The 26607-nt window shown below is 40.6% G+C and overlaps 2 protein-coding genes across 3 annotated transcripts in view; one reads left to right on the forward strand and one right to left on the reverse strand.

Moving 5' to 3' along the window:
• rnf17 (ring finger protein 17) overlaps positions 1–13873 on the forward strand; it is a 38649-nt gene extending 24776 nt beyond the window's left edge. The window contains exons 27-38 of the mRNA XM_004573029.6: positions 80–191; positions 477–640; positions 1483–1602; positions 7578–7658; positions 7750–7872; positions 7954–8010; positions 8285–8395; positions 8520–8643; positions 11398–11533; positions 12123–12309; positions 13172–13298; positions 13679–13873. Of these exons, the coding sequence (XP_004573086.2) occupies positions 80–191; positions 477–640; positions 1483–1602; positions 7578–7658; positions 7750–7872; positions 7954–8010; positions 8285–8395; positions 8520–8643; positions 11398–11533; positions 12123–12309; positions 13172–13267 (1311 nt within the window). The 3' untranslated portion in view covers positions 13268–13298; positions 13679–13873. The remainder of the gene's footprint in view (positions 1–79; positions 192–476; positions 641–1482; positions 1603–7577; positions 7659–7749; positions 7873–7953; positions 8011–8284; positions 8396–8519; positions 8644–11397; positions 11534–12122; positions 12310–13171; positions 13299–13678) is intronic.
• cpap (centrosome assembly and centriole elongation protein) lies at positions 13300–26559 on the reverse strand. Of its 2 annotated transcripts, none has more exons than XM_076874659.1 (19): positions 26432–26559; positions 25536–25960; positions 24469–24595; positions 24138–24350; positions 23476–23620; positions 23278–23383; positions 22327–23067; positions 21181–22009; positions 20808–20940; positions 20425–20590; positions 20065–20196; positions 19808–19930; positions 19460–19559; positions 18710–18852; positions 18364–18453; positions 17918–18058; positions 17302–17386; positions 16518–16638; positions 13300–16058 (listed from the first exon to the last, which is right to left on the reverse strand). In XM_076874659.1, the coding sequence occupies exons 2-19, from the start codon at positions 25917–25919 to the stop codon at positions 15887–15889; spliced, it is 3951 nt and encodes a 1316-aa protein (XP_076730774.1). In that variant the 5' UTR covers positions 25920–25960; positions 26432–26559; the 3' UTR covers positions 13300–15886. The 2 variants fall into 2 exon arrangements, with proteins under 2 accessions (XP_076730774.1, XP_004573081.2); XM_004573024.2 differs by having other exon boundaries at positions 13300–16090.
• Positions 26560–26607: the final 48 nt, after the last annotated feature.

Consider the following 26607-nt stretch of genomic DNA (forward strand, 5'->3'; position numbering starts at 1 on the left):
ATAGACAAAAATGTCATTAATGATAATGTGGTATATAATAATTCTCCAAGACAATATTTGTGTGTGTCTGTGTATGCAGGTAAAGACTTCATTGTACCAACCCCCAGAGCTGCCATGTCTTGGTCACATTCAGATAAGCATTTCTGCTGTTGGAGAGGACGGTCTCATTTATGTGAGAACCCAAAATGCAGGTACACAAAAGATCACGCCATTATTTTTATTTATATTTTTTTACCTCTACATACTTGCATAGCTTACATCTTATCATAGAAAGGAAATTGGGCTTAAAATATATTAACTGCGCTGCATATGCTTTAAGGAGAAGTAACTGTCAAAGTTAGCTGTCAGGGCTGGACCTTAAGAACAGTCCTGTTGTTAAAAACAGTCATTAATAGGCCTGGAAAGTGCTGCTGTATTAGGTTGATTAAGTGTACCTGTCTAAAGTGAAAGTTAAAGTATATTTTGTCATCTATCAGGTTATCAGCTGGAGCAGCTTAAGGAGAGGATTCAGCAGAGCATGAAGGCATTGCCCAGACAGAAGCCCTACACCTGGAAATCAGTCTTGGGCTGTGCTGTCATTGGACCTGACATGTTGTGGTACCGAGGACAGCTGTTGGAAGTGCTGGGAGGGCATGTTAAGGTCCATTTTTTTATTTCCTTTAGTGCTTTTAAAGTAAATGCATTTTGCATTTAATAATAATAAATAATACATTTTATTTGAAAGCGCCTTTCAAAACACTCAAGGTCGCTGTACACAGTAGAATAAAAGCGACATAAAAGCAAGAAGTTTACAGAATCACAAAAGCATAAGACATAAACAAATGAAATAGGAGAGTGGAAAGGTTATGTGGGATAAGCTATTTTGTACAAGTGGGTTCTGAGTTTGGACTTAAAAGAGAGAGAAGGAAGAGATGTTTCTTAAATCAGGAGGTCGGGAATTCCATTTAAACAAGAGAAAAGCTAAAACCAAGGCCAGACAATGGATAGATTTCTGTAAGATACTGAGTATAAATTGACTGTATTTTTAGCTTTAGTGATATAAAAAGTAATATATGTTGCTTATTTAGTATTACCATCAATAGTTACACTTGATGGAATAATCTCTGATATTCCAACTACAATATGTCATCAATGGCAGCTGTAGCTCAGGTAGTAGAGCGGGTCACTAAATGAAAGGTTGTTGGTTCGATCCCAGTCTGCTCCAGTCTCCATGCCAAATATCCTTGGGAAGATACCAACCCCAGGTTGCTCTCCTATGCATGCATCAGAGTGTGAATGTGTATGAATGTTAGTTAGGTAGCACTGACAACTTAGAAAAGTGCTTGTGTGAATGGGTCTGATTGGGTGAATGAACAAGTTGTATAAAGCACTATATAAGAACCAGTCCATTTACCAATATTATATGCTAAACTGCATATAACATTTAAAAACATTCATTTGATGGTACGTTAATACAACTTTTGTTCATGTTTATATTACCAGGTGCAGTATGTCGATTATGGTCTGGTGGAGAACATCCCGGTGGTTCATGTGTACCCCATCCTCCTGTGTGACGATGTACCTCAGCTCTGCATGATCTGCCAGCTGCTTGGCATCAACCCTGTAAGGAATAGATTGTGTCTGTCACTCCATCCATCTTTTATTTTTTTTTAAAAAGACTGCTGATGTCATGTGATGCGTCGAGCTGAGCAGACGTGAGTTTATGAGCTCTGCACTGGACAGCTGTAAAATATTGGTATTTTAGCTCATTTTTGCCAACAAGTTGCCTCGAATATCTATATAATGTCTCTAGACGAGTTTTTCGCACACCCTGGATCAAGCAAAAAGAGAGAAATGGGCAAACGTGGAGTCAAAGCAAAAGCTAGCAGTGACCTGGTAGCTAGCAATTGCCCCGAAAAGGAGACCATGTGCGACGCTGAGGATGCACTAAGTACACTGCGGGATGACGTGATTGTGGACAAGGTGACTTCTAACATATCCAAGTATATGGATATCAAGATATCCGAAGTCATAAATCCAATAAACGAGCTCACCGAGAAATTCGACAATCTGATAGAAAGAATGGAAACCGTGGAGCAGCGGGTCTCGGACTTGGAAGATGTCACGGCTACAAATGAGCCACGTATTGCCGCTCTCGAGACCCAGCTTAAGAAGGCCATGGAGCGTCTGGAAAGCTTTGAGAATCAGAGCCGGCGGCAGAACGTGAGGATTGTCGGGATAAAGGAAGGCGCGGAGGGCAGAGCACCAGTGGACTTTTTAAAAAAATGGATACCAGAAGTCCTGGGCCTTCAACAGGGTGCCATTACAGTCGACAGAGCCCATCACACTGGACCACCTATGAGGCTTACCGGCACGGAGGGACCGCGTGCAGTACTGGTCCGGCTTCATTACTACACCGATACACAGAGGATTCTCCAGGCTGCCAGGGCTAAAGGTACCGTAAACACAGAGGCAGGAAAAGTATCCTTCTATCAGGATTTCTCCGCGGAGGTGGCTCGAAAGAGAAAGGAGTCGGCGAATGCGCGTAAAGCTCTCCGAGAGGCGGGGATCAAATATTCCTTCCTTTATCCAGCCATCATTAAAATATTTAACCCCGATGGCACCAGCATCTCCCTCGCGACCACCCAGGACGTCAAGGACTATATGAGCAAATTGCCAAGACCTAAATAAACTGTTGGTGCACGACAGCGTCATTGTAACGTAAGTTACAAACTCAAGGCTTACAGCATTATAGTATTGATAACGAGCTACGGTATAGAGTATACTTTGATTTTTGACATACACTCCAGTGCAGGGATGTTACGCGTTTGTGGCCCCCCACAGCTGTACTTTAGAGTAGGGTACATCTAGATGTGTAATTTATTTTTTGTTATTTTGTGTTATTTGTGTTGGGGAGGGTTGAGGTTTCCAGGCTTTGTGTTCAGGTTTTGCTGGGAACCAGTGTTCTTGTTTTATGCTCAATTATTTTGGTTAATAGGCTCAGACTGGTCAAATGTAGATTTGGTTAAATATGTAAACAGCACAATATATACATTACTTTTCCTATATGTCAGTTAAGATAAGTACTTGGAATGTTAAAGGGTCCAACAATGTGGTGAAAAAAAAGTCCATTTTAAATTCTCTGAAGAAAGATTTGACTCACATTGCTTTTTGCAAGAAACCCATTTGACAGATGATGAACACAGAAAATACTGTAGAGAATGGGTTGGTCAAATTTTTTTCTCATCCTACTCCACAAATAAAAGGGGGGTTATTACCCTTATACACAAAAATCTTCCCTTCAATGTTACAGCCACTCACAAGGACAATGAAGGAAGATATATATTGGTTAAAGGGATGTTGCATGGGGAAACTGTTCTCCTAGGTAATATATATGCGCCGAATGCACAGGATGGCGAATTTTATACGGTATTATTTAGTCAATTAGTGGACATGGACTGTGCTAATATAATATTAGCGGGTGACTTTAACTGTGTTTTATGCCCTAAAATGGATAAATTTCCCCCACAATCTATGTTGACCAAAAACTCCAAAGCCCTTTGGCAAATTATAAATGAGCTTGACCTTATAGATGTCTGGCGACACTATAATCCACTATCTAAGGAGTACACTTTCCATTCTAACCCTCACTTGTCAGCATCTCGTATAGATTATATTTTTATGTCCAAGTGTATCAGTCAGTTAGTTCAGCAGGTAAATATTGGTCATATAGGTCTCTCTGACCATGCTCCTGTTGTCTTAACCATTCAACCCATGAGACATATTGAGCGCTCTAGGTCTTGGAAGATGAGCACACTGTCTCTTTTGGATGAGAAATTTATACATTTCATAACAGAGCAAACAACAGTATTCTTAGAAATAAATGATAAAGAGGAGATAGACACGAGAACTTTATGGGATAGCTATAAGGCTTACATGAGAGGGATGATTATTTCATACACAAGTCATAAAAGGAAGCAATGATTAATAAGGCAGTTAGAGATCGAGAATAATATAAAAAAAGCTGGAGAAACAATACTATGTAACAAAATCAGCTGAAACATTAAGTGAGCTTAATATTGCCAGGACATCTTTGCGTAATTTGATAATGCGAAAGGCTGAAAGAGATGTCCTTCTTGCCAGACAACAGCTTTTTGAATCAGCTAGTAAGCCTAACCGCTTTCTGGCTCGTCTTGCAAGGAATACTCCATCAAGTTCCTTTATCACAGCTATTGTGGATGTGAATGGTGAAAGACAAGTAGGAAACCGTCAGATTAATGAGTGCTTCAGAGAATTCTATACAAACTTATATCAATCTGAGATGGACATAACAAGGCTTAACTCAGGCTTCTTCCTAAACGACTTAGTATTCCCTCAGCTTTCTGAAGATCAGGTAAGCCTGCTGGAGTCACCCATAACAATGATAGAGGTGGATAAAGCACTCAAGTCAGGGAAATGTCCTGGGGCAGATGGTTTCCCAGTAGAATTTTTTAAGGTAATGACAATGAAGTTAAATAGTTTATTATTAAGGGTTTTTAATAAAGCATTTGAAGAATCAAAACTCCCAGAATCTATGTACCAGGCTAATATAACATTGATAGCTAAAAAAGATAAAAATCCAGAGTCATGCTCAAGAAAAAGTAATGTGCTCTATCGTGCATGCTGATCAGACAGGCTTTATTAAGGGGAGGAATTCTTATAATAATACTCTACGCCAGGGGTGCTCAATACGTCGATCGCGATCGACTAGTCGATCGCAAAGGTAGTATTGGTAGATCGCATGGCATTAAAAAAATAGATGCCAGCCTATCATCCATCCCGTCACTTGATTGATACAGGGAAGCCAGTCAGATGACAGCAGATTTTTTCTGACGCTTAGGTCGCTGCGCATGCGCAAACAGCGGCGCGAAGTGTAGTAAAACTGACAAGCTAGTCAGCGAGTTAACTCCAATTTTTAGCTCTCGGTTTTTTCTCTTAAACCTGGCCGTCAGCAGCTACTGTCCGGACTATGCATCCCTGGCTGATTCAATTCAGTGCAAGTCATCAGAGTAAACTCAGGTAATGACAAAAAATTTACATAGTTAATTGTGTTGTGAAATATTGGATATTGCGGTTATGCATGTATATACATTGTAGATATAAAGAATCCTCAATATATTTATAAATAAGTATATGTTTTGGATTTTTGTAGTGGGTAGATCATTTTGACTTGGTCATTTTATAAGTAGCTCACATGCGGAAAAAGTGTGAGCACCCCTGCTCTACGCCTATTTAATATTATTCATTTTTTAAATTTTCATCAGATCCCTGGGGTTGTTGTCTCTATGGATGCCGAAAAGGCATTTGATAGAATTGAATGGGAATATATGTTTGAAATAATGAGAAGATTTGGGTTTGGAAAAAACTTTCTGGGGTGGATCAAAATTATATACAAATCACCAATAGCATCTGTGTTAACTAACGGCTTGTTATCTTCCCCATTTTCACTGAGCAGAGGTACAGCACAAGGTAGCCCATTGTCACCACTATTATTTGCTTTGGCCATCGAGCCCTTGGCCATGGCCATTAGACAAAATCCAAGTGTTCTTGGAGTTAAAATTGGGGATAGACAACATAAAATTCTGCTTTATGCAGACGATATTCTTCTGACACTGACTGACCCGGTTAACTCTTTACCCGTTCTTATTAGGTGTATCAAGGACTTTGGTCTTATATCTGGATACAAAGTAAATTTTGATAAATCTGTTATAATGACTTTGTGTAGTGGAGGGGATAATGAACCTTTATATGTTAAACCTTTTCATTGGGCACCATCAGGTTTTGTATATTTGGGAGTTAAAGTTACACCAAATGTTGGACACTTGTATAGAGAAAATATTAATGGAATGGTTCAAGATCTTCGGGAGATGCTGACAAGATGGAGATCACTTCCGATATCATTTTTGGGAAGAATAAATCTCATTAAAATGGTAATCCTACCGAAAATATTATATCCCACAGGCATGTTGTTTGCAATCTTGAAATCAGAAGATATTAAAGTAATTAACAAGGCTATAGTGGATTTCATTTGGGCAGGAAGAAAACCCAAAATTAAATTGGAGACACTACAGTTACCGAAAGATCTGGGCGGGTGGGGAGTGCCAAACATAGAAAATTATGTCCTCTCAACACAAGCGAGGGTTCTTTCTTCCTGGATACGTGAACATTCTGATCTGCCATGGCTAAATATTGAGGAAGTATTATGTAAACCATCCTCACCTGTTAACTTCTTAGGGAAACGTCTAAATGACTTACCTCACGTAATAAAGCATAACCCACTGATATATAATGCTATGTGGACGTGGGGAAAACTGAGAAAAATTTTTAACAGTAGTCTTCTGTTTAATATCTTGTCAACGTTTATAAATAATCCAGACCTTCTGCCACAAAACATAGGGTCAAGCTTTGTGGGATGGCATAAAGTAGGTGTAAAGAGGTTTTATGACCTCTTTAAACATGGTGAGTTTAAATCATTTGAATCCTTGAAGTCCCAGTATTCTATGTCAAAGACTGAGTTTTATAAGTATTTGCAATTGAGAAATTATGTGTTAAAAAATGCTAAATCATTACAAATCTCAACTGCCTCTTTTCGGTTGGAGAAATTTTTTCTGGATAATAGGGAGCATAAACATTTTGTATCAAAGTTTTATTCCGAGATTTATGCCCTAATTGTGGATAAACTGGCATGGTTGAGAAAATCTTGGGGGACGCTGCTTAAATGTGAAATAGATATACAGGCATGGGACAAAATTTTGCTCCTTCCATCCAAAATCTCTGTTTGTAACCGATTTAAAGAACTGCAGTACAAAATTTTGCACAATGTGTATATTTCTCCGTATATTCATAGTAAGTATAATATGGGAATATCTCCAAACTGTCTCAAGTGTAAGGTCAGAGTGGGCACTAGATTCCACTGCTTGTGGGAATGTGCTATTATTCAGTCATTTTGGAGGTCTGCGCCAATATTAGTACAGCCATTGGTCATCAGGTGACAGAAAACCCATTAATGTGTATATTGGGATATATTCCTGTCTCACTGGTACAACATGAGCATGTAATTCAGTCACTGTTGATGTTGGCCAGGAAAAGCATTATGTTGAGATGGGTGGGGGCTGAGCCTCCCTCCATTTCTCTATGGAAGTCGCTCATCATTGAAGTTATGACTCTGATCAGGCTGGGACATTATATTGATGGGAGCTCCCGAATTTTTGTGGACAAATGGAAGAGACCACTGGAAGCACTGGGAGTAACCTATAAACTGGATCCTAGAGGACAACAGTTATGGACATAATGTTGTAATATTCTAGTGCTGTGTAGTGTTATTATTTTGGATGTGAACCAGTCTTATATTTGTTGGGGGAAAAAGTTAAATAAAAAAAAATAATAAAAAAAAAAGACTGCTGATGGAATAAATGTTTATCCCTGAAGAGCAGCAGAAGATTACCTCCTCCATAAAGCCAGTTATAGTTTCTAAAATGAGAGCCTAATTACAATGTTTTTCTTGAATACAATAGAATCAAAGTGGAAATAATTCTACTTTTGTGCCTCTGTTTCTTCAGGTTGGTGGTAAATGGCAGCAGGATGCAGTGGCCTTGATGAGAGAGGTGTTACTAAACCGCAGTGTGGATATGAACGTTGTGGTAAAAATGCACAAATGAGTCATTGTTTATAAACATATGTGGACAATTATATGTATATGATCCCTTGTGTGCATTTGTTTTCGTGTGGTAGGAGCTGCCAGCTGATCCAAGAGGACCTGTCACTGTTGAGCTCTTCATAGATGGTTTGAGCCTCAGCAGGATCCTCTGCCAACATGAACATGCCTCCATGGATCGGACTGTGTCGCCAGATAAGGTCTCTGTGTGTGATAGACTGTTTTTTCCGAAATTAAGCAATGCCAGTAATTTACTCAGGAGTATGTGTGCTTCTCTGCAGCACCTCACAGTGATGCCTACTGCTCCCGTCTTTGACGTCTGGGATATTAACACTGAGGTATTATAATAAGACTGAAGAAATGTGTAAATTTGGCTGATCTCACCATCAAGGTCATCTTCTCATGTACCTGGGGGCAGTTTTCATTGATATTATAAGACCTATAATATTACTCAAGCTGTAAGCTTTTTACAGTAATTAAAGCAAGTTATGCTTTAAATCTGTTTCCTGTGTTATAGTGTGCATAAATAGATCCTATGTAGATGCATCAGAGTCTCTACTCCACCTAGTGTGCAGATGGGGTATAGGACCAATAATGATGATGTGTTTTCAGGGTTTGAGAGACCCGGAGGAACTAATGCTGGGGTCCTTTACCTACCCGAACTTGCAACAGGAGGGGGAGCACTTTAAAGTTGTGGTCAAGCATATGTGTACCCCCAATGAGGTAGCGACTCTCTACATTATAAATTATATACATAATTCCCGTTGTCATATTAAAAAATGTTTATAATAAACAAAGCGGATAAGAATAATGTTGTTAATAAGAGATTGTTCTGTTTCCCCTGCAGCTCTTCCTGTGGCCTTTGGAAGGAACGGCTGATGTAAAGGTTAACGGAGAGTCTCTAGATGAAGCTTTGACCAGAATCAATAGAAACATTGACACGCTGCCACGACTTAGCAACTTCCCCGAGGGTAATGTTTCACTTTATCCAGACACAGATTTAAAAGATTTAAGCAAGTAACATCTTTGAGATATATCTGAAATGAACAGAGATATTAGAAGCACAGATATTCTTTACTTAAGCAGATGTGGAGATTCATTCACACTGCAAAGTCTTTGCCTCCAGTTTTGACTTCTTACCTTCCTGTAATAGCGATTATGTGGCAGTGCTGTCTAAGCAGCGACACCTATCGTTCAGGAGAATACTGCAGCAGCTTCCTGTGCCTTAATGGTGGGCATAAATAGTAGTGACTGTGTGATGATGTTACAGAGGTGCGCAACGTGACCAATGCAGAGGGTATTCTGACCCCTTTAGAAATGTCAAAATATTGAAATTACTTGTCACCTAAAATAAGTCCTACACTCTTTATGTGCATTAGCTAGATGATGACCATGACCACAACTTGTGGACTTCAACACCAAAAACACTGTTGTAGCTCATTAGGGCTCATTTTAACCTCTGAGTTTAGTGCTGTCAATGATGTATAAATCGTATGATTTTTGCCTCTTTCTTCGCTGACAGAAGGCAACAGTGATGGATACACCAGTAGGATGTGTTAATGTTTCCTTCATTTAGATTTAAATCTATTAGAATTGTCAAGATGTGCAGTCACAGAAAATAACAAACCTTAATGAGTTAGTAATGTACCCATTTTGAAAATGTAGAGTTTTAAGAAGAGAGATTTGTTTAAAAAAGTAAAAGGTTGTCAGAAAAATAAATACTCCAGTTAAGTACAGATACTTGAAAATTCTACATCTTAACTACAATAACAAAGTATTTGTACTTGGTGGTCCCCATCTTTTGAAATATAGGCAATGTTTACCATGCATGTAGCATTTCATCAAATGTTAATGTGGCTTTTCGTGTTTCAGTGACATGCTTGATTTCCCCCTCCTCTCCCTCCTCTATTCATGTATCTGTTCACACACTGAAGATGGCTTAAAGTAGAGCTGGGCGATATAAGATTTTTTCATATCACGATGTTTTTTTCATTTCAGGCAATAACGATATCTATCACGATATAAGCCAAATAACTATATTTGTAAGATTTAAATGTGCCGTTGCTCACAAGTAAAATGTGAAATAATCAGCAGCTTGTTTTTATTTAAATATTTATTTCCCATAATAAGTTCAACAGGGTAGATGTAGTTAAGGAACATGAGACTTTTTCAGATAAATAAAGGCAAATATTGCAAACTACACAAAAGGCAGCCGCTAAAGCGTTTAAGTTTCAAAATAGAACAAACGAAACAGACTAAATTGTCAATTCCACTTAGAAACAAAATATTAATTCTAAAAATAAATCTTAGTTTGTTTTACAGAAGAACAGACAAAACTGACTAACTTTTGTCAATATCAAATAAACTGAGAACTAAAAGGAAATTCTCAATCTCTCCTTGTTGTATAGCTTAGCTTTTCAAACAGTTTTAACAGTTACTTTAGTCTGACAAAAGCCGAATGACGAATTAGCGCTTTCAGTCAGAGATTGAGCTGTATTGTATTACCAGACTTGCTTTCGGCACAATTTACAGTGCACGCTACTCTGTTTTTTGTCAGACTTGAAATAGCCGAAATACCGTCACACTACAGAACTTCTATGGCTCTTCCGCTCGACAATCTCTCCTGCATTGGAACCATCATCTGTTTTCTCTTCGGTAACCTTCGGTCACGCTCTCAGTTGATTTTTCTCTAGTCGGCACACTCATTTCCTCCATTACCCGGGTGGCACGGCGGCTGGCTGCTTGCCAAACAAATACGTGCGGCGCCGGTGTTCTGGGAATCCATCCTACCTGGCAAACCATCCTACGCGTTGTTTCTGCGCACAACACGAAATTCAGTGGCAAATTGTCCTACCTTTTGTGAATATTAGCTAGAAAAATACTCTGACCGGTAAAATTAACTGCCAAACCCACCTACCTTTGTGAATGTCACCTACAAGCATACTTAAACTGCTAAAATTTTGTGGCAAATCGTGCTACTTTTGTTAATCTGAGCTAGAAGCATACTTTAATAGCTACATTTCAGTGGCGAACCATCCTACCTTTCTGAATATGAGCTAGAAGCGTACTTTAACAGCTAAAATTCAGTGGCAAATCATCCTACCTTTGTTAATAACAGCTACACACATACTCTGACTGGTAAAATTAAGTGCCAAACCATGCTACCTTTGTGAATGTTACCTACAAGCATACTTTAACGGGTAAAATGAAGTGGCAAACCATTCTGGCTGTATGCATATGAGCTACAAGCATACTCTGATGGGCAAAGTTAAGTGGCAAACCGTCATACCTACTTAAATTGATGCTGGAATGACTCTGTGACAGCAGAAATGTGCATAAACTACTTACGGTAGCACGTTTTGCCAAAGTAGGATGGTTTGTCAGAACACCGGCTTGGGACTTGTGCTGAACGTAACAAGTCACGTGACGCGACGCTGCGGCTGTGATTGGTTCGGCTCTGCGCTACTTAATTTGGATTGGCTGGTTTTTTTTTTTGTTTTTTTTTTTTTAAAGAGGACAAGAGGGATGAGGCCTATCGCAATAGTTTAATTTTTCTATCGAGAAAGTTATTTCGCAATACATATCGTTATCGTTCTATCGCCCAGCTCTAGCTTAAAGCAAGGAATACTGTTGCTTTTTACCGGATGACAAGCAGTCACCAAGTCGCAGCCGATTCTGTGCAAGACTCACTAAGTTGGGGCCTCCCAACACTCTGTGGTTTCCAGGTGGTCCATGTCTCGCTGAGTACAGTGATGGAAAGTACTATCGAGCCAGGTTGATGAAGTTCATCAGTGCAGAACCTGTCACGCTCCTGGTACAACACGTCGATTTTGGCTCTGATGACACTCTACCTACCAGCAAGTATGAATCTTATCATCCTACTAGCACACTTCCTCTGAAAAATATGAGAAAATGTAGAAACATGCTACAGACCAAGTGTTGGAAAACTTTATAGGCATTAAATTTGTGGCTTGTCGTAGAAAAATGACGTGGAGAAGAAGTGAGAGGGATATATCTTCTGGTGACAATGCTGACACAAAATCACTGGGTTAAACTGGGTTTTCAGTATTACATAGGTGGTTCACTTACTGGGTAAATCATCATGGTAATTAATTAATCAGCAAGTAGAGATTTGAGCATATGCTGCCATTCCTTTCTGTTTTATGTGAACACACTCGCAGCTAGTTTGAGAAACCCTAGGGTGACTTAATCCAGTTGATAAACACCATCATGTGACCGCTTAGCCTGACTGCTGATGTTGGTGTAAGTGAAGCCAGATAAGAAAAAGATATCCTGGCTTTTAATGTAGGCTCCAGTCTTAAGCTGCTGTTTGTTTAACTTTGAATTTCTTTGAGACCCACCCTGAATGGGGTTTATCTACTGATAAACAGATGATGTGGACATGCGGATGTGTTGAGTGGCGTTCTCATAATGTGTTGCTTCCTGGCAGGCTGCGCCAAATGCCAGCTGAGCTGCTGGAGTTTCCATGTAGGGCACTAAAAGTCAAAGTCGCTGGCTTCAAAGCTCCGAGTGTCACAAGGGAGGAAAATGTGCTGCCCTACAGCCCCAAATGGAGCATGAAGGCTGCAATGGAAATGATCGACCTGTTACACAAAAACATCACAGCCTCTGTTGTGGTATGAAACACACACAACATAACTGTTTTTAAAACTAAGAAATTACATTCAAAAGACATAAGTTTCATTTATTAAAGAAATGTCATTAAAAATGTGCCATGATAGGTTTTTGGAAACAGTACTAAACTAAACTAGCTGTGTTATCTTTCACTGTGAGCTCTAAGATAACACAACAAACATAAATGTTGTTGCTGAAAATGTTTTCTCAGCAGATGGAAACCTGCTTTCCTTAAGTCAGTTTTTACTAGCAGTCCTATTTACGGCCTTCATGGCCCTTTTATTCTGTGTGGCACTTCTGATTTTTTTGTAAATACAAACAAATTTTTCATACGTTTATATATAAAGGTCAAGAGCAAATGTAATATCAGTAATTCACTTTTCATACAGAAGAAAACAAACATATGGGGATCATAGTTATTCTCTGCCAAGCCCTGGAGTTATATGTAACAAAACAGGTTAATGATTCAGTCAAAGACAAAGAGGCCGTGAAAATACTGCCTCGTCTTCAAGGACATCAAGCTGCAGTTTTGTTCTGAATGCACAAATCCTCACAGTATTTTGTTTACCACTGTAGAATAGGGCTAGCTCCCATCATGTTGATGTGGTGCCAAATGTGTTGAAGATTTCCAGCATCTTAATGAATCTTTACCATAACTTTTGACTTAAAGGATCCACCAACGGACACTGCCATTGTGTAACTAATAAATAATAAATGTGTATGTAAACAAGACTACCTAATAACTTCAAATCAGGCAGAATAAGTCCTGTGTTGCACTCTTTATACTGTCAAATCTTTGGTCTCACAGCCTGAGAATTTTTTTGTTTGCTTCCAGTCAGTATCTCACTGTCCTCCTCGGTTTAGGCTCAAGAACCAGAGCTCACAGTGCTGCTGTACAGCGAGGATGGAGAGTTGGTCCATCTGCCTCTGGTGACCAAAGGACTGGCAGAACTTGAGTAAAGTGGAAAGACACCCTCCAAACACTGTTCAGGTAAGTTTTTAGCATTTTATTTCAAGCACCAAAATTTCTTTAGAAAGAATGCTTTCTGAAATGTCTGCATCTGTATGATTCGAGTTGTCCACAGTCATTCTTAACTTTACCAAAGAGAGTGAGTAGCATCCAGGACACAGTTAAATACAGACCCCATTAGACTGTGGCTGATGAACCAATGCTGTTTAAATGTGTTGTGGAGATTTGTGATTCAACGTTTTGTTGTGGCTCTAAAGTCAAACAGGATCAGATACTAAATGTTGCAAAGAAATAAAAGTAACCAGCAGAATCTTTTGAACTGTATATTTAAGTGACTTAATAGTAGCTTGCTATTAATAAACAGAACAGCAAGCTAATAATAAATGTATCATCTTTTTCAGGCTTCCTGGCTCAGTTTGTTTTCAGTTCAGGTTTTGTTCTTCTGGTTTTCTTTGTGTTCCTAGTTTTTATATAGTACAGAAATGTTCTATTTATTTTCATTGTTCCTGTACAGCAGAGATGTTCATGTAGCACTTTGTTTTCTCTTTTCTTTTACTGTATGAAGGTGCTAAGTAAAATATTCCCATTTTCACTGACCTCTGCAGTGTGTTTTTACTAAGGTGCAATGAAAAGGACGATGTGATACGGTCTCTACAAACACTCAAAGATTTAAAAAAAAAATTTTTTTTAAAAAGAAAATGTATTTTACAAAAAAATATGTACAGCCAGCTAGGGAAATAAATATGCATTTAACATTTTTACAAATAAAAATAGTTGCAAACACGAGAAAACTACAAATGTTCATCCACAGCAGACGAAAGCAGGTCGTGGTTTGGATATTAAGCAGGAATATCCTGGGACAAACAGACAGGCTGTCTTGCAAGACAAAACTAGGATAGTAGGAGAAAGTTTAACCCTCTGGGCTCTATCGTGGCCATTCTTGGCCTGTTGAAACCTGTTATAATAACATTTGATTCCTTGTTATTGACAGTACTAAATCATGCAATTTAGGTAAAATTGCTTTCATTCTAAACTCAACAAATGAATTGTAGTTTTTTAATGTTTTTTACCAAATTACATAATTTACCAATTTTTGGCCAAACAAGCAATTTCATGTAATATTCCTAGTTTCCAATAGGGGTGTTTGATGGCTTACCGCACTCCCAATGGACCAAAATAATGACACAATTTTGACGTAGGTTTGATCTCAAGGATCTAACAGTTTGTGCTGCAATGTCATGCACAAACACAAACATGTATTTGCAAGATAGACTGGAATAAATGATGACACATCACATATTAAATAGGCTGCAGTGAATTTCTGTTGATGCAGGCTATTGAGCTTTGAAGCACATGCTGAAAGCACTTTTACTTCTGGAGATCCTTTTACCTGCTGTGCACCCTTACAACACTGGAAGTTCTCAGGAAGTAAAAAAGGGAAAGGAGTGCAGACTCCAACTGACAGAGGAGCTCAAAGGACAACGTCTTTACTATGGTCACCTTGGCAGAGGAACTCCTCAGATGAAAACTGGCACAGGGGAAACAACCTAGAGCTACCTCCCCGGCTCCTCCAGTTGCAACAGAGGAAGATTTTTATTGTTCGTCTGTGGCGTCACCAAACCTACCACAGCAATATCCCACATAGAATCGGAGGAATGTGTGTCTTTTGAGCACAATCCATAATAATCAATGTTAATGTAAATCAATTAGATTTCCCAGACTCTACTATTAATAATACAAGAAGTTCCAGTAGCACTGCAAATATATGAAATTGAGTTCTGAGGTTGTCTTCCAACAAGTGCATTGTACAAACAAACTGGTGTTTAACGGGTTAAAAATGTAAAAAGTAATGACTATCTAATATTTATGGAAAGAACTAATGTTAGTTCAAAACTTTATGCAGAAAAAAATTGCAAAAAAAAAAAACCATAAAAATAATAAAAATTACAGACATAATCTGTTGGTGAACACTTTTGGCCATGAACAAGCTGACTGGGTGGTTACTTTGAACAAACCCAGAGGGTCAAGTCAAAACATTGTTGGACTTGCTGAATTATTAAAAAGTATCCCAGATTTTTGTGCAAAAGAAGGTCCTGTTAGGAATCATTGTGAATCTAAGACTGAGGTGTATTGTGTTGCATTCCTTTTGTCTCCTCTATAACGCCAAGTCTACTCAGTGTGTTAAACCGGCATTTATTTATTGGTCTGTTTTTCATTTTTACACCCATGGGTAGTGCTTGTTGAGCCTGTGCCACTGCCAGTTGTGCTTTAGTGGGTGGGCTTAAAACCACTGGCACAAAAGTGTGTCACATAACTCTATTTGCTACATATAGACAGAAGTATTTAAAAACAACAACAAGCTGATTTGTGAATCTCAGAAGCAAGGAGTGTCAACTCAAGAATATCAAAGCAGGTTGAACTGTTGATTATGTCACATCGTTAAAACAAAATGTCCAAAGCTCACCTGTATCTGTTATCACATGTGAAGAAAATAAATAAAGACAAAGCACCAAATTCTCCAGACATCCTTCTCTGATGTCCTGGATTTTTTTCACAGTTTGAACAATAGCTGCAATAATAAAAATGCTTCAAGTTTCAGTCACTGAGATTCACCACCTTTCTACACCTTGGTGTCCAGGATGACGTTTCCATCTTTGTCTTTGATCCTGAGCCGCCCGGTGGGGTAGCGGGTTTCTTGCCTCCCATCTGCGTAGACGGTCTTCACTGTGCCATCTGGATACTCTCGCCTCTTGTACTCTGCTGTGTGGATCTCCTTCTGGCCTGTGTTAAAAAGGATCTCTTTGGTGCCATCCCTGAGAGAAACGGCATGTATAGATGCCCAGTTAGTCTTGAGTGGTGGTAATACTCAATTTCTTTAACCACTAGTCAGTTGTTTGATGTATTAACACATAATAGACTGAAAATTGTAGCACCACCTGTTATCATCACTCTTTAATGAAGTATTTGCTATTTCCTTCTCCAACATTCACAATATCTGACTTTCCCATATGATGGAAAAATTAGTCTTATTTTCTACTAGCTGTCTTTTTTTTTTTTTTTTCCCTTGTCATTTTAAATATACCACTCATGGGGCCCAGTGCAGAAGTGGAAAGGGGTACGGAAGTCCTACAAAAATTAAGTTATGAGTACATGTCTGGTAAGGGATATTGTGCAAAAAAAACATTTTGTTATAAAGGTAGTAAGGGAAATTGATTAAAGGTAAATATAAGGTCGACTTACGAGTTAACCTGGATGATGGTCCCGTCTGTCAGTACGCTCTCCTCCCTGCCATTAGGGAAAAGGTTCTTTACTGTCTGGTCTGGGAAGGTGATTTCCTTACGGCCGTCGGGAAAATGCTTTTCTGAAGCAGGAATAAAAATTAATGTAGAATATGAGTTGGTACACATGTCCAAAGTCCACAAGACAAGCATGAGAAAGGAAGTTCCTTTCCTACACTTACCTCGTGGACTTTTACTCCTAAGTACTGTTGTGTTAAAATTACTTTATTTTATCCTTCTTCTTACAGTAAAGTGAATATCTGACTTTTGTAGTACTAACAATTTTCTTTGATGGGACAGAAAAGCCAATTTGCTTCCAACAGTGCATTTCAAGATTGCTACTTTGGAGAACTCATGATGCAGTAAACCAGGTGTGGGGAACTCCAGGCCTCGAGGGCCGGTGTCCTGCAGGTTTTAGATGTGTCCTTGATCCAACACAGGTGATTCAAATGGCTAAATTACCTCCTCAACATGTCTCGAAGTTCTCCAGAGGCCTGGTGATTAACTAATCATTTGATTCAGGTGTGGTGACCCAGGGTGAGATCTAAAACCTGCAGGACACCGACCCTTGAGGCCTGGAGTTCCCCACCCAACCAATTTCTGACGCAGATCTTGTTTATCACTCCTGTTATATCATTTTAGAATTACTCTGCACTCAGATGAGATGGGAATATTACCTCACTAATGCAAAAAGCCCAGCAGCTTTTGTCTCCTGGCAATTTCACTGCTTCATCATCTGCTCTCACCTGTTTGGTTGTTGGCGAAGTGCAGCACCTCCATGCCATCTGGGTAGGTGATGTGTGTTGTCTGGGTTTCAGCATAGTAGTAGACCTGAGCACAAGGGGCAGCACCATTAGTTATCAACAGGTAAGATAAAGAGAAGAACCATGCAAAGGTCTGTGTAGCTCTTTCTCTGGTTCTGTGATTCGGGAAGGCTAACGGATTCAAAAGGCCTCCCCGGTCTGTCTGCCTGGATCACTTTGTTTGTCCTGATCTCGTTTATTTCTCAATTTTGAATCTGTCAGATGTTTTCATATCTTCACGTTGATTCCCTCTGAACAGCTGTTCTACTCAATACGTCAGAATGAGTCTGCTAGACACCCCCTCCCTAAGGCTATGTTCACACTGAAAAATCAGATTTGATCAAAAAAATCGGATTTGAGCATTAAGACCTGCAGTGTGAACGTAGCCTGACACAGTGGTGTACGCCTGACAGAGCCACCCATCCCCTCCTTCCTCACATCCTGCCTTTAAGTAGGAGGAAACAGTCCAACATTTCTCCTCACACACAGCACATGTCCAGGAGACCAGCGTACATGTATTTACTGAAAATATGAGTATAAAGCAACGCAAGCATCTCACCACTCTTTGGTCGGCCGTGACTTGTTTAGTATCTCCGTTGAAGAAGATGACCTTGACCGTCAGTCCGTCTGCTGAAACCTCCTTCCTGGTCCCGTTGGGGTAAACTATGAGACGATCACCGCTGACCAAAACCTTCTCTAACTGGAAACATCAGGACAGCTCCATCAACAGCCTCTACTGAATATCAACAATAAAAGCTAATGCTAATGTAAGTTTGAGGTTATTCCACAATGACTCAATTACTCACACTTAGTAGTGCAACCTTCCTGTTTAAATAACTCACTGTTGAAAACAGGGCCAAACTCAGCTGTATGTAACTGCTGCTACCACGATTATAAAGCAGACGCACTTCTTTAGAAAGCAAAATCAATTCTTCAGCACATCTCTTGTCTGGTGGCTCACATTAGTATTTAATATCAGGATGAATGTACATCTTATTTTCTCACCTTGCCATCAGGATGTGTGATAACCTCCCTGGTTGATTCGGTCTCTTCAGCCTTACTTAGCTCAAGTTCATTTGTCGGAGAATCAGTGTTCTGCAATACGAAGATTTTAAACATGTCTGTGACAGAGCAGCACATACAGACAAGCTTGTTTTTGTTTTTTTTTTAAACAAGACTTTAATTGTTCTGTCCCTGATGCAGAATCAGACTAATAAACATCTGACCTTTCAAATGTATCTTAAATTTGTGCCATAAACGTTGCCTCTTCCTCTATCTGGATGTCAGTAGGTGTTTTGCATCATTTACAGGAAACACTGCAGTGTTTGTATGACACTGATGATGCTCTTACTGGAGAGCAGTTGTATAAGTGTTCTTGGTTTGGTGAGTTCTCCTGGCTCCCGGCAGGTGCTGACCTCTCCTCTGACTTCCTGCTGGCTACGGAGGTGGAAGAGGAGCCTGGCCCTGCTGGCTTCCTCAGGCTGCTCTTTATTCCTGCAGAGAATAAAAATATGGACAATAAAGACTCGACCATTCGTGCTTTTCAAGGTGTTTATGAGAATCATTAATGATGATCATTGACAAAAACTCTAAAAATTCCTAAACTTTTACTCTGAGCCAATCCCAGGCTTTTTTGGATGATTAAAATCTATTAATATGGGAAAATTAGCTATTTACAAACCCAGCAGACACAAACATCAATGATTTGGAGTCTGTTTGTGTCCACCTGGCAAATTTAGGTCTAATCACGCTATTAATCCTGTTCTAGTCTCAACTTGAAACAGACATAAAATCTCTCAATATACACATGTCAAATACTCCAATACGTCCACCAGCTACTACGTGCACTGGGTCTGTAGGCCTGCTCTAGCTCAAACTGACATTATAAAAGCTAATAGAGTTAACCACGCTACTTATGCTGAGCTGAAAGATGGAAAAAAAAGGTGAGGTTTGTTTGTTTTTTGGCTCAGAGTTGCTAAAGATGACTTATCGCCAGACAACCTCAGCTTCCAAAGTTTTTCTTGAAATGGCTTTGGACACTTATTTGTACAGTTATTTTGAAAGATTAAAAAAACCCTTCCATGGAAACTCTTGACTGTACCTGCAGCACCCTGACTGCCGTCTCTGGAGTTCCCTCTAGTGGCTGGAGCAGAGCTGACATGTGGAGGGCTGCTGTCACTCCCTCTGGAGTCGAGAGGACTCTGGAAACAAAGTGTGATTTTGCAGTTACTCAGCAATGTCGAAATTGGAGAAGAATAATTAGAGTTCCTGCACAGCTAAAGCTCTGAAGACTGCCAAAGCACTGATGATAGTAAAAAAAACAAAATGAAGTGTTTTGGGGCTATAACTTCTCCCATGTTTTCCTCTGCATGTTGATATAAGGTATTTAGTTCAGAACACGGGGTCATCATTTTTAGATAACAATAACAGACTTTATAAATGAGCTTACAGCAAATTTAACTCCTTTGGTCACAGGTGGCGTATTGTTCTCAAACATTCTGGGACTTTCCTTCTCAGCAGCCGCAGGGTTTTTCTTCCAGGCACTCAGACGGAGCTTCTCTAGCACGTGGATCTTCAATTCAAAGACAAACAGGAAGACGCAGGGTTCAGTTTTCAGCCTTCACCCACTCTTTACAATCCAGATAAACGGTGCATTTTAAAGCTACGCGTGTGTAACCAGAGAAAACGTTAGGGGGGGTCAGGCACCTCATCACGCAGTGAACTGTTCTCTTGTCTGAGGGAGTCGATCTGTTGGCGCAGGCGGCTTTGTGTGGAGGACCAGCGACTCTCCCTTCTCTTCATCTCCTCCTGCAGGGAGCTCAGCTGCTGCTTCAACTCCTGATGTGAGAAGCAAAGGGAGAATAAAGGCAGACACATAAATATCTTCTTCTCAAAACCTTTTTTTAAGCATTAATACCATCACCAAACAATAAGATTTGATATCCTTTATTTAATTATGTTTGAATTTAATTGCTCCACAGTCATGTTTTGATTACTCCTGTATTGCTTTTTTACACATTGAGCACATATTCATGTGGTTATTTTGCGCGTCATGTCCACGCTCACCTGGATCTCTTCTCGTTCCTTCTTATCAGGAATAGCTCTGGCCGCTGACACGTGCTTCTCAAACAATTTGCGCTCCTTCTGCAGCTTCCTCGTCTCCTCTTTCTTGTACTCCTCAAACTTGGCCATCTCCTCTGCTCTCATCTGCTCAAACTCCAAACGCTCTGACCTACAGCACAAACAGCAAAGTACAAACGTGCATTACATGAGGAAGGAGAGGAATAACACATTTTATGAAATTATTTCTCCCAAAAGAAAACAGAGCTGGATTTAACACTGAAGAGGTTACTTCCAAATACCAGATGCAGTGTCTTTATATTTTTATTAAGTTTTTACACTTGCATTCACTCCTTACTGAATTGCTTATGCAAAGAAGACCATATCACCTGAGAGTTTCCTGTTTTTTCTCGTTCTCCTGTCTGAGTTTGGTGAGCGCAACGTTCTCCTTCCTAAATCTCTCAATCTCAATCTCCAGCTCAGCCAGTCTCTCCCTGAGCTGTCTCGACTGGACCTGCTGGCCTGAGGGCAACAACATGCATACACAACTGATAAATAATAAAACCACACACTGAGGAATGTGTGGTTTTTAACTGGCTTTACTATCAATTTTTCATTTAATAAACACATGAACTCATGTAGCTGCAGGGTTATAACACAAAATCAGAGTTGCTGATATTTTGTACTGTAATAAGTTTATTAACATTCAATCAACATTAATTCTACTAATGCAATAATAAACAAAGAAAGTATTTGTCTAACCTGTGTCCTCCTCTGGCTTTTTGGACTCAACAGAAGCAGCTGGAGGAAGAGGGAGTGGTGCACTCTGGGCTTTTGGCTTCAGGGAGGGGAATAACTTTGTCATGAGCTGGGAGGCCGGAGGATGATCAGGCTCCAGACTGACTGAACCGATACCTGTGGCCTTCCCCAGCTCCACACCTTTGCTCACAGCCACTTTCCTCAACAAAGTTTTCTGTGGGGGAGAAATTTCTCTGGCTGTCGGCTTGGAAATCGGGCTGAGCTCTTTGCTTTCATCGGCTGTGCCGATGGCAGTGTCCTCCAGGTCGTTCCATGTGTCGTCGTCATCAAACACGACTCTCCCCTGCTCGCCGTCTTTGCCCTCTATCAGAGTGGAGTCCTCGCTATTGCTGTGGACACTCTTACTCTCCACATCATTCTCTTCAGCCACATCTGAAGATGAGTCCCTGAAACTATCCTCATCTTCATACGACCGCTTGTCATATGGTGGGTTAATAGGTGCAGGGAAGCAGAGAGAACTTTTGACCACTTTGTCATCTCCACATTCAGAGCGGCTGCAGGGTGTCGTGTCAGAGATGTCATGTTTGTCCTCTCTCTCAATGCCCTGTGTCTCCTTAATGCTCTCTTTGTTCTCTAGTATATCATTTCTTGTCTTTACAAATGCTTCTGAGTTCAAAGAGTTGCTTTCACATGCTAAGCCACCTGTGTTCCCAACACTATTGCACCTCTGAAATGCACCTTTAGGAGGTGATTTAATGGGAGTTGAAGAGAGGCGTCGCTGGTGGAGCCCCTTTACAGTCTGCAGCTGTCGTTGTTGATCCATCTGAAGAACCTGCAAGCAATGAGCAGAGTATTCGTTTTTTGGGGAGAGAGGGGTTATTGTCTACATAACACACGGCTAACAGTAAAGTCCTGGAGAAAGGCAACCCAATCTGGTAATTTCTTTAGAAATTCAATAGTAGATTTTAACCACTTAAAGGCAGCAGAAATACTGAATCCCAACAACCAGAAACAACACAAACAAGGAAACAGAGACGCTATCAAAACAAAAAACTGTGTGACAAAAAATTGTAACACTAGGCATCGAAACTTTTGAGCATTTGAAGTGCTGAATTAAAGCGTGATGAGTTTGAGAGTGAAATAGAGCACCTTCATGACAAAGGAGGAGTTAGATGAGAAGGACAGCTCTTCAGCCGCTTGCTCCAGCAGCTCAAACTCTCCCAGCTCCATGCTCTCCAGCTGTCGGTCACACTCCCATCGCTGGAGCTTCTTCTGAAAAGACAACTCAAAGGAATCCTGTATAACTGGGTCTCCTCCTTTAGAAACCCCTCCTGCTTCTGCTGATTCCACTTTTGAACCACAGCTTTTTTCATTTTCAGCCGTCCCTGCCTGTCCTAACTTCCCGCCCTGTTTGGTTGTAGGACATGGCTGAATGTTGAGACACGGGACTTTCACGGCCTGAACCGGCAGAACTTTCCCCAACTGATGTTTGGCTGGTCTGCCACCTGGATCAGTTTGGACAGACTCTGGTCCTGTTGTGTTCTGTCTCTGATGACTACCTAAAACCTTTGTCCGTGCTACTTTAGTCACTGCTCGCGTATCGTGAGGAGGTGAACTGAGTCCCTTCAACCGGTTCTCCTTGTTGAGTGTAGCAGTTTTACGCTGGACAGGAAGCCGTGGGGCACTGTTTGCGGCTCCTTTCTGAATATATGCGGGCTCCGAGTTGCTGCGAGAGATTACTCTGGCTTGAGGCGGTGGTGGTCTGGAGTCCTTTACATCCGTTTTTTGGAACATAGCTTTCCGATTATTTGTAAATCTCGAAAGGCCCTCTCCTCGCTTCAAAAAGGCTCTCTTAGGAAGGGCTTGCGCAGCGTTGGCTCCATCTTGACTCTGTTCAAGGAATAGGACAAGATTTGAATTCAATGTAAATTGGAATCTTTTAGTTTTTCCAGTTAAATAGAGTATTTTATTGCAAAATACAGACAGGCTCCATTTGTGCAGACATTACATTCCTATATCAGGTTGTCACCTGCAGAATGCAAAACTCAAATGAATGGTTCATTATTGATACTTTTCAGCACTCGTGACACATCCTCTGACCTGTTGTTGCTGGGCAGACTTTAGCCTCTGCTCCTCCAGCTTCAGCTGCTCCTCCAGCAGCTCTTCAAATGTCTGCTTTTGACCACCAATACCTGGCCTTATAGGTCTGAGGAGGCAAACAAAACCCTACTCAAACACTGATCTGTCGAGACAGTCTGATGTTAATACTACATAAATACAAGACTATGTAATATTTACCTGTCATGAAAGATTTTGTCTTCTGTTCTGCTGTCATCTTCAGTCCTTGCCACAGCATTATGTTGCATCAACATGTCGTCTTCCTCAGAAAAACAGCTCGCATTGACACTGTGCTCCTCCTCATCCTCTCTGGAGTCCAGTGAACCTAAAAAAACAAAGCGGTTAACCATGAAAACATGTGGACCATGTGATGAAAGACAGGGCAGTTCTATAGAAAACAAATACCAAGAAACTGTGCAAGTGTCTTACTCTAAACCAGGGATGTCAAACTTGTTTTACATCATAGGAGACATACAGCCCGCTTTGATCTTAAGTAAACTGAAAGAGTGAAACTATATGACAGATATTTAAAATTAGAGAAAATATTTTGGAAATTTATAGCCCAGACTATCCTGTAGTAATAAAATATCATGTCTAATTTATTCTTTACTGTGGACCACCTGCAAAAAAAAAAAAAGAAAACGCATTTCTATGGTAGATAGTGTCATTTAATTGTTTATCTATTAGTTACCAACTTTTGTGGTGGTGGTAACTTTCTATGTACTCCTTCACATTTCACACATGTGAAGCTGTGCAGTGGGCCGGTTTGGAGTCTTTGGTCAGTCGATTCTGGACCCTGGGCCTTACATTTGAAACTTACATTTAAAATAAATATATCTTACCCTCTTCCTCATGGTCACCCTCCTCAGATGCTTGACCTTTGGGTAGCTGCTCGTGTCTGACAACTAGTGAAAGTTGCTGTTCTGGTTGACGGCCGATCGTAGAGCCCTGTGGGACTCTACGGTGATTTGTATCAGGACTGTATGAGCGCTGTGTGTAACATGACCTGTGGAGCGTGTCCTCAACCCACTCTGGTCCAGACATTTCTGAACTCTCTGTAAGATGGGTTATCATCACTTCAGTTTATAAAGCAGGATAAATACATGCACACCACATTCACCCTGAACGCAAAATGATCACTTTGCAGTTGTTCATGTAATTTCACTCTCTGACCTCCTGTGCAGTGCTCGGATCCATTCAGAGTTCCCAGTAACTTCTGCTGCTCTTCCTGGAGATGAAGCAGCTCCTCCAGCTGATGAGCTTTTAGCTGCTCCTGCATGTGCTGCTGCCATTTCTTTAACTGCACATATATATTACATTCAATTCTAATTAGATATGGTGTAGCTAATATATATGGTATATATGGTAAATGGCCTGTATTTGTATAGCGCTTTACTTGGTCCCTATGGACCCCAAAGCGCTTTACACTACATTCAGTCATCCACCCGTTCACACACTGGTGATGGCAGCTACATTGTAGCCACAGCTGCCCTGGGGCGCACTGACAGAGGCGAGGCTGCCGAACACTGGCACCACCGGGCCCTCTGACCACCACCAGTAGGCAACGGGTGAAGTGTCTTGCCCAAGGACACAACGACCGAGACTGTTGGAGCCGGGGCTCGAACCGCCAACCTTCCGATTACCAGACGAACTGCCAACTCGATCGCCACAATATATGGTATCTGTGTTTTTCAGATGGTTTAAGCTACACTTAACATAGATGTTTCTGAGTAGTTTCAGCTCAGTGTCAATTCACATGCGCTGCACATACTGCCAGTTGACATATAGTCTAAGTGTTTAATTGCATCTGTGTCCCAGCCAACATAATTGCCTTAGGGAAAATTCTATTGATAGCAGAGAAACGTAAAGGAGTGTGTGTGATGGAGGTGCATTAAGTATACAGGAAGCAGTGATGTAATCAACAATGAAGTCCACGCAGGGCCCAAAATTTGCATATATTAGGAGATTAAAGTGGGATTAAAGTGTCCAAATGTTTTTACATTATTAATAAATGAATTACAGGTTCATTTTTTTCTGCTTTGTCTCACCCCTGTATCAGTAAACCAGTAAAACTAAAGATCCTCCCAGTATCTGTGTCATTTATGTTAGGTATTGAAAGTCCATCTCCTCAGATGCACAGCAGCAGGGCGAGTCACATATGCCAAATTTTATACTTTTAACAACTTGATTGTCTCAAGTTACAGGACAAAACAGCTTCTGAAAAGCACCGATGTCCATACCTGTTCAAGCTTCATCATAAGGGGCAGATCCTGTGATTTGCTTGCCATCTCGTCCAAAGTGTCCAGCTGTCCATCTGCAATTCTCGTTGGAACAGAGTTTAGACCGTTCACCGGCCTGTCAGACTCAGTCATCTCTCCTCCTGCTGCCCGTCTAAATGCATCCACACCCAGGCAGCTGCTGTCTGTAGAAGCGGGCAACGGGGCAAAATCGGAAGCGAAGGAATCGTCTGGCAACATGGGCGAAGATCCCACGGCAGAGGTGTGGCCCAAGGGTCCAGCCAAATCCGGAGAGGGACTGAGGATCACTCCGGCTCTGGTGCTACTTGGCATCCACCGGGCCAAGAAGTCTGCCTGGGAGTACTGAAGGCCAGCTGGAGATGACATGATGGCCGCGATGTGGCAGGCAGGATAGTCTAATCCGGGATCTAAGCGAAAGATTATGGTGACAGGTTAAGAGTTAATCACGCCACAAATAAACACCATCCAACATCCTATAGCTGACGCCCAGGTCCAATAAAACCATATATAGAGACGTTATATATAAAAAAAAAAGACATTGCCTTTTTAATACGAGATTGGTTTCCGTTCTGGTTGCTACATAGAAGCCGTATAGTCAGTTCCAGATATTTGGTTACGAACAATGATCTTAACACTGTCTATTAAAAAACATAGGAGAGAATGGTGGCATTTATGACATGTGGCTCACGTGGAATGTGGAAGTGCTCTTTTCATTTTTGTCAAATGTCGCTTTATTTAAAAGGCTTGGCTTCCTCATCCACACTCTCCCGTCATTAGCAGGATGCATTTTATTTATTTCATAAAACCTTTTCCCGGATGTTACACCGTAGTGACGACACTACAACATTACCAAGCATCACAAAACACATCGACATTACCTGTTACTCAGGAGAAAAGCAGGTTTACTGTGATGAAATCGGGCCTTATACAAAGGCAACAAACAAAAAATTCGAAGCCTGCCGCCATATCAAAACAAAGCCCGCGAGACCAAAAAAACCCAACGATGAAGTTGTTGTTGCATTGTGGGTAACGTAGTCTTACATCACGCTAGTAC

This window comes from Maylandia zebra, linkage group LG16, assembly GCF_041146795.1.
Source record: "Maylandia zebra isolate NMK-2024a linkage group LG16, Mzebra_GT3a, whole genome shotgun sequence".
NCBI lineage: Eukaryota > Metazoa > Chordata > Actinopteri > Cichliformes > Cichlidae > Maylandia > Maylandia zebra.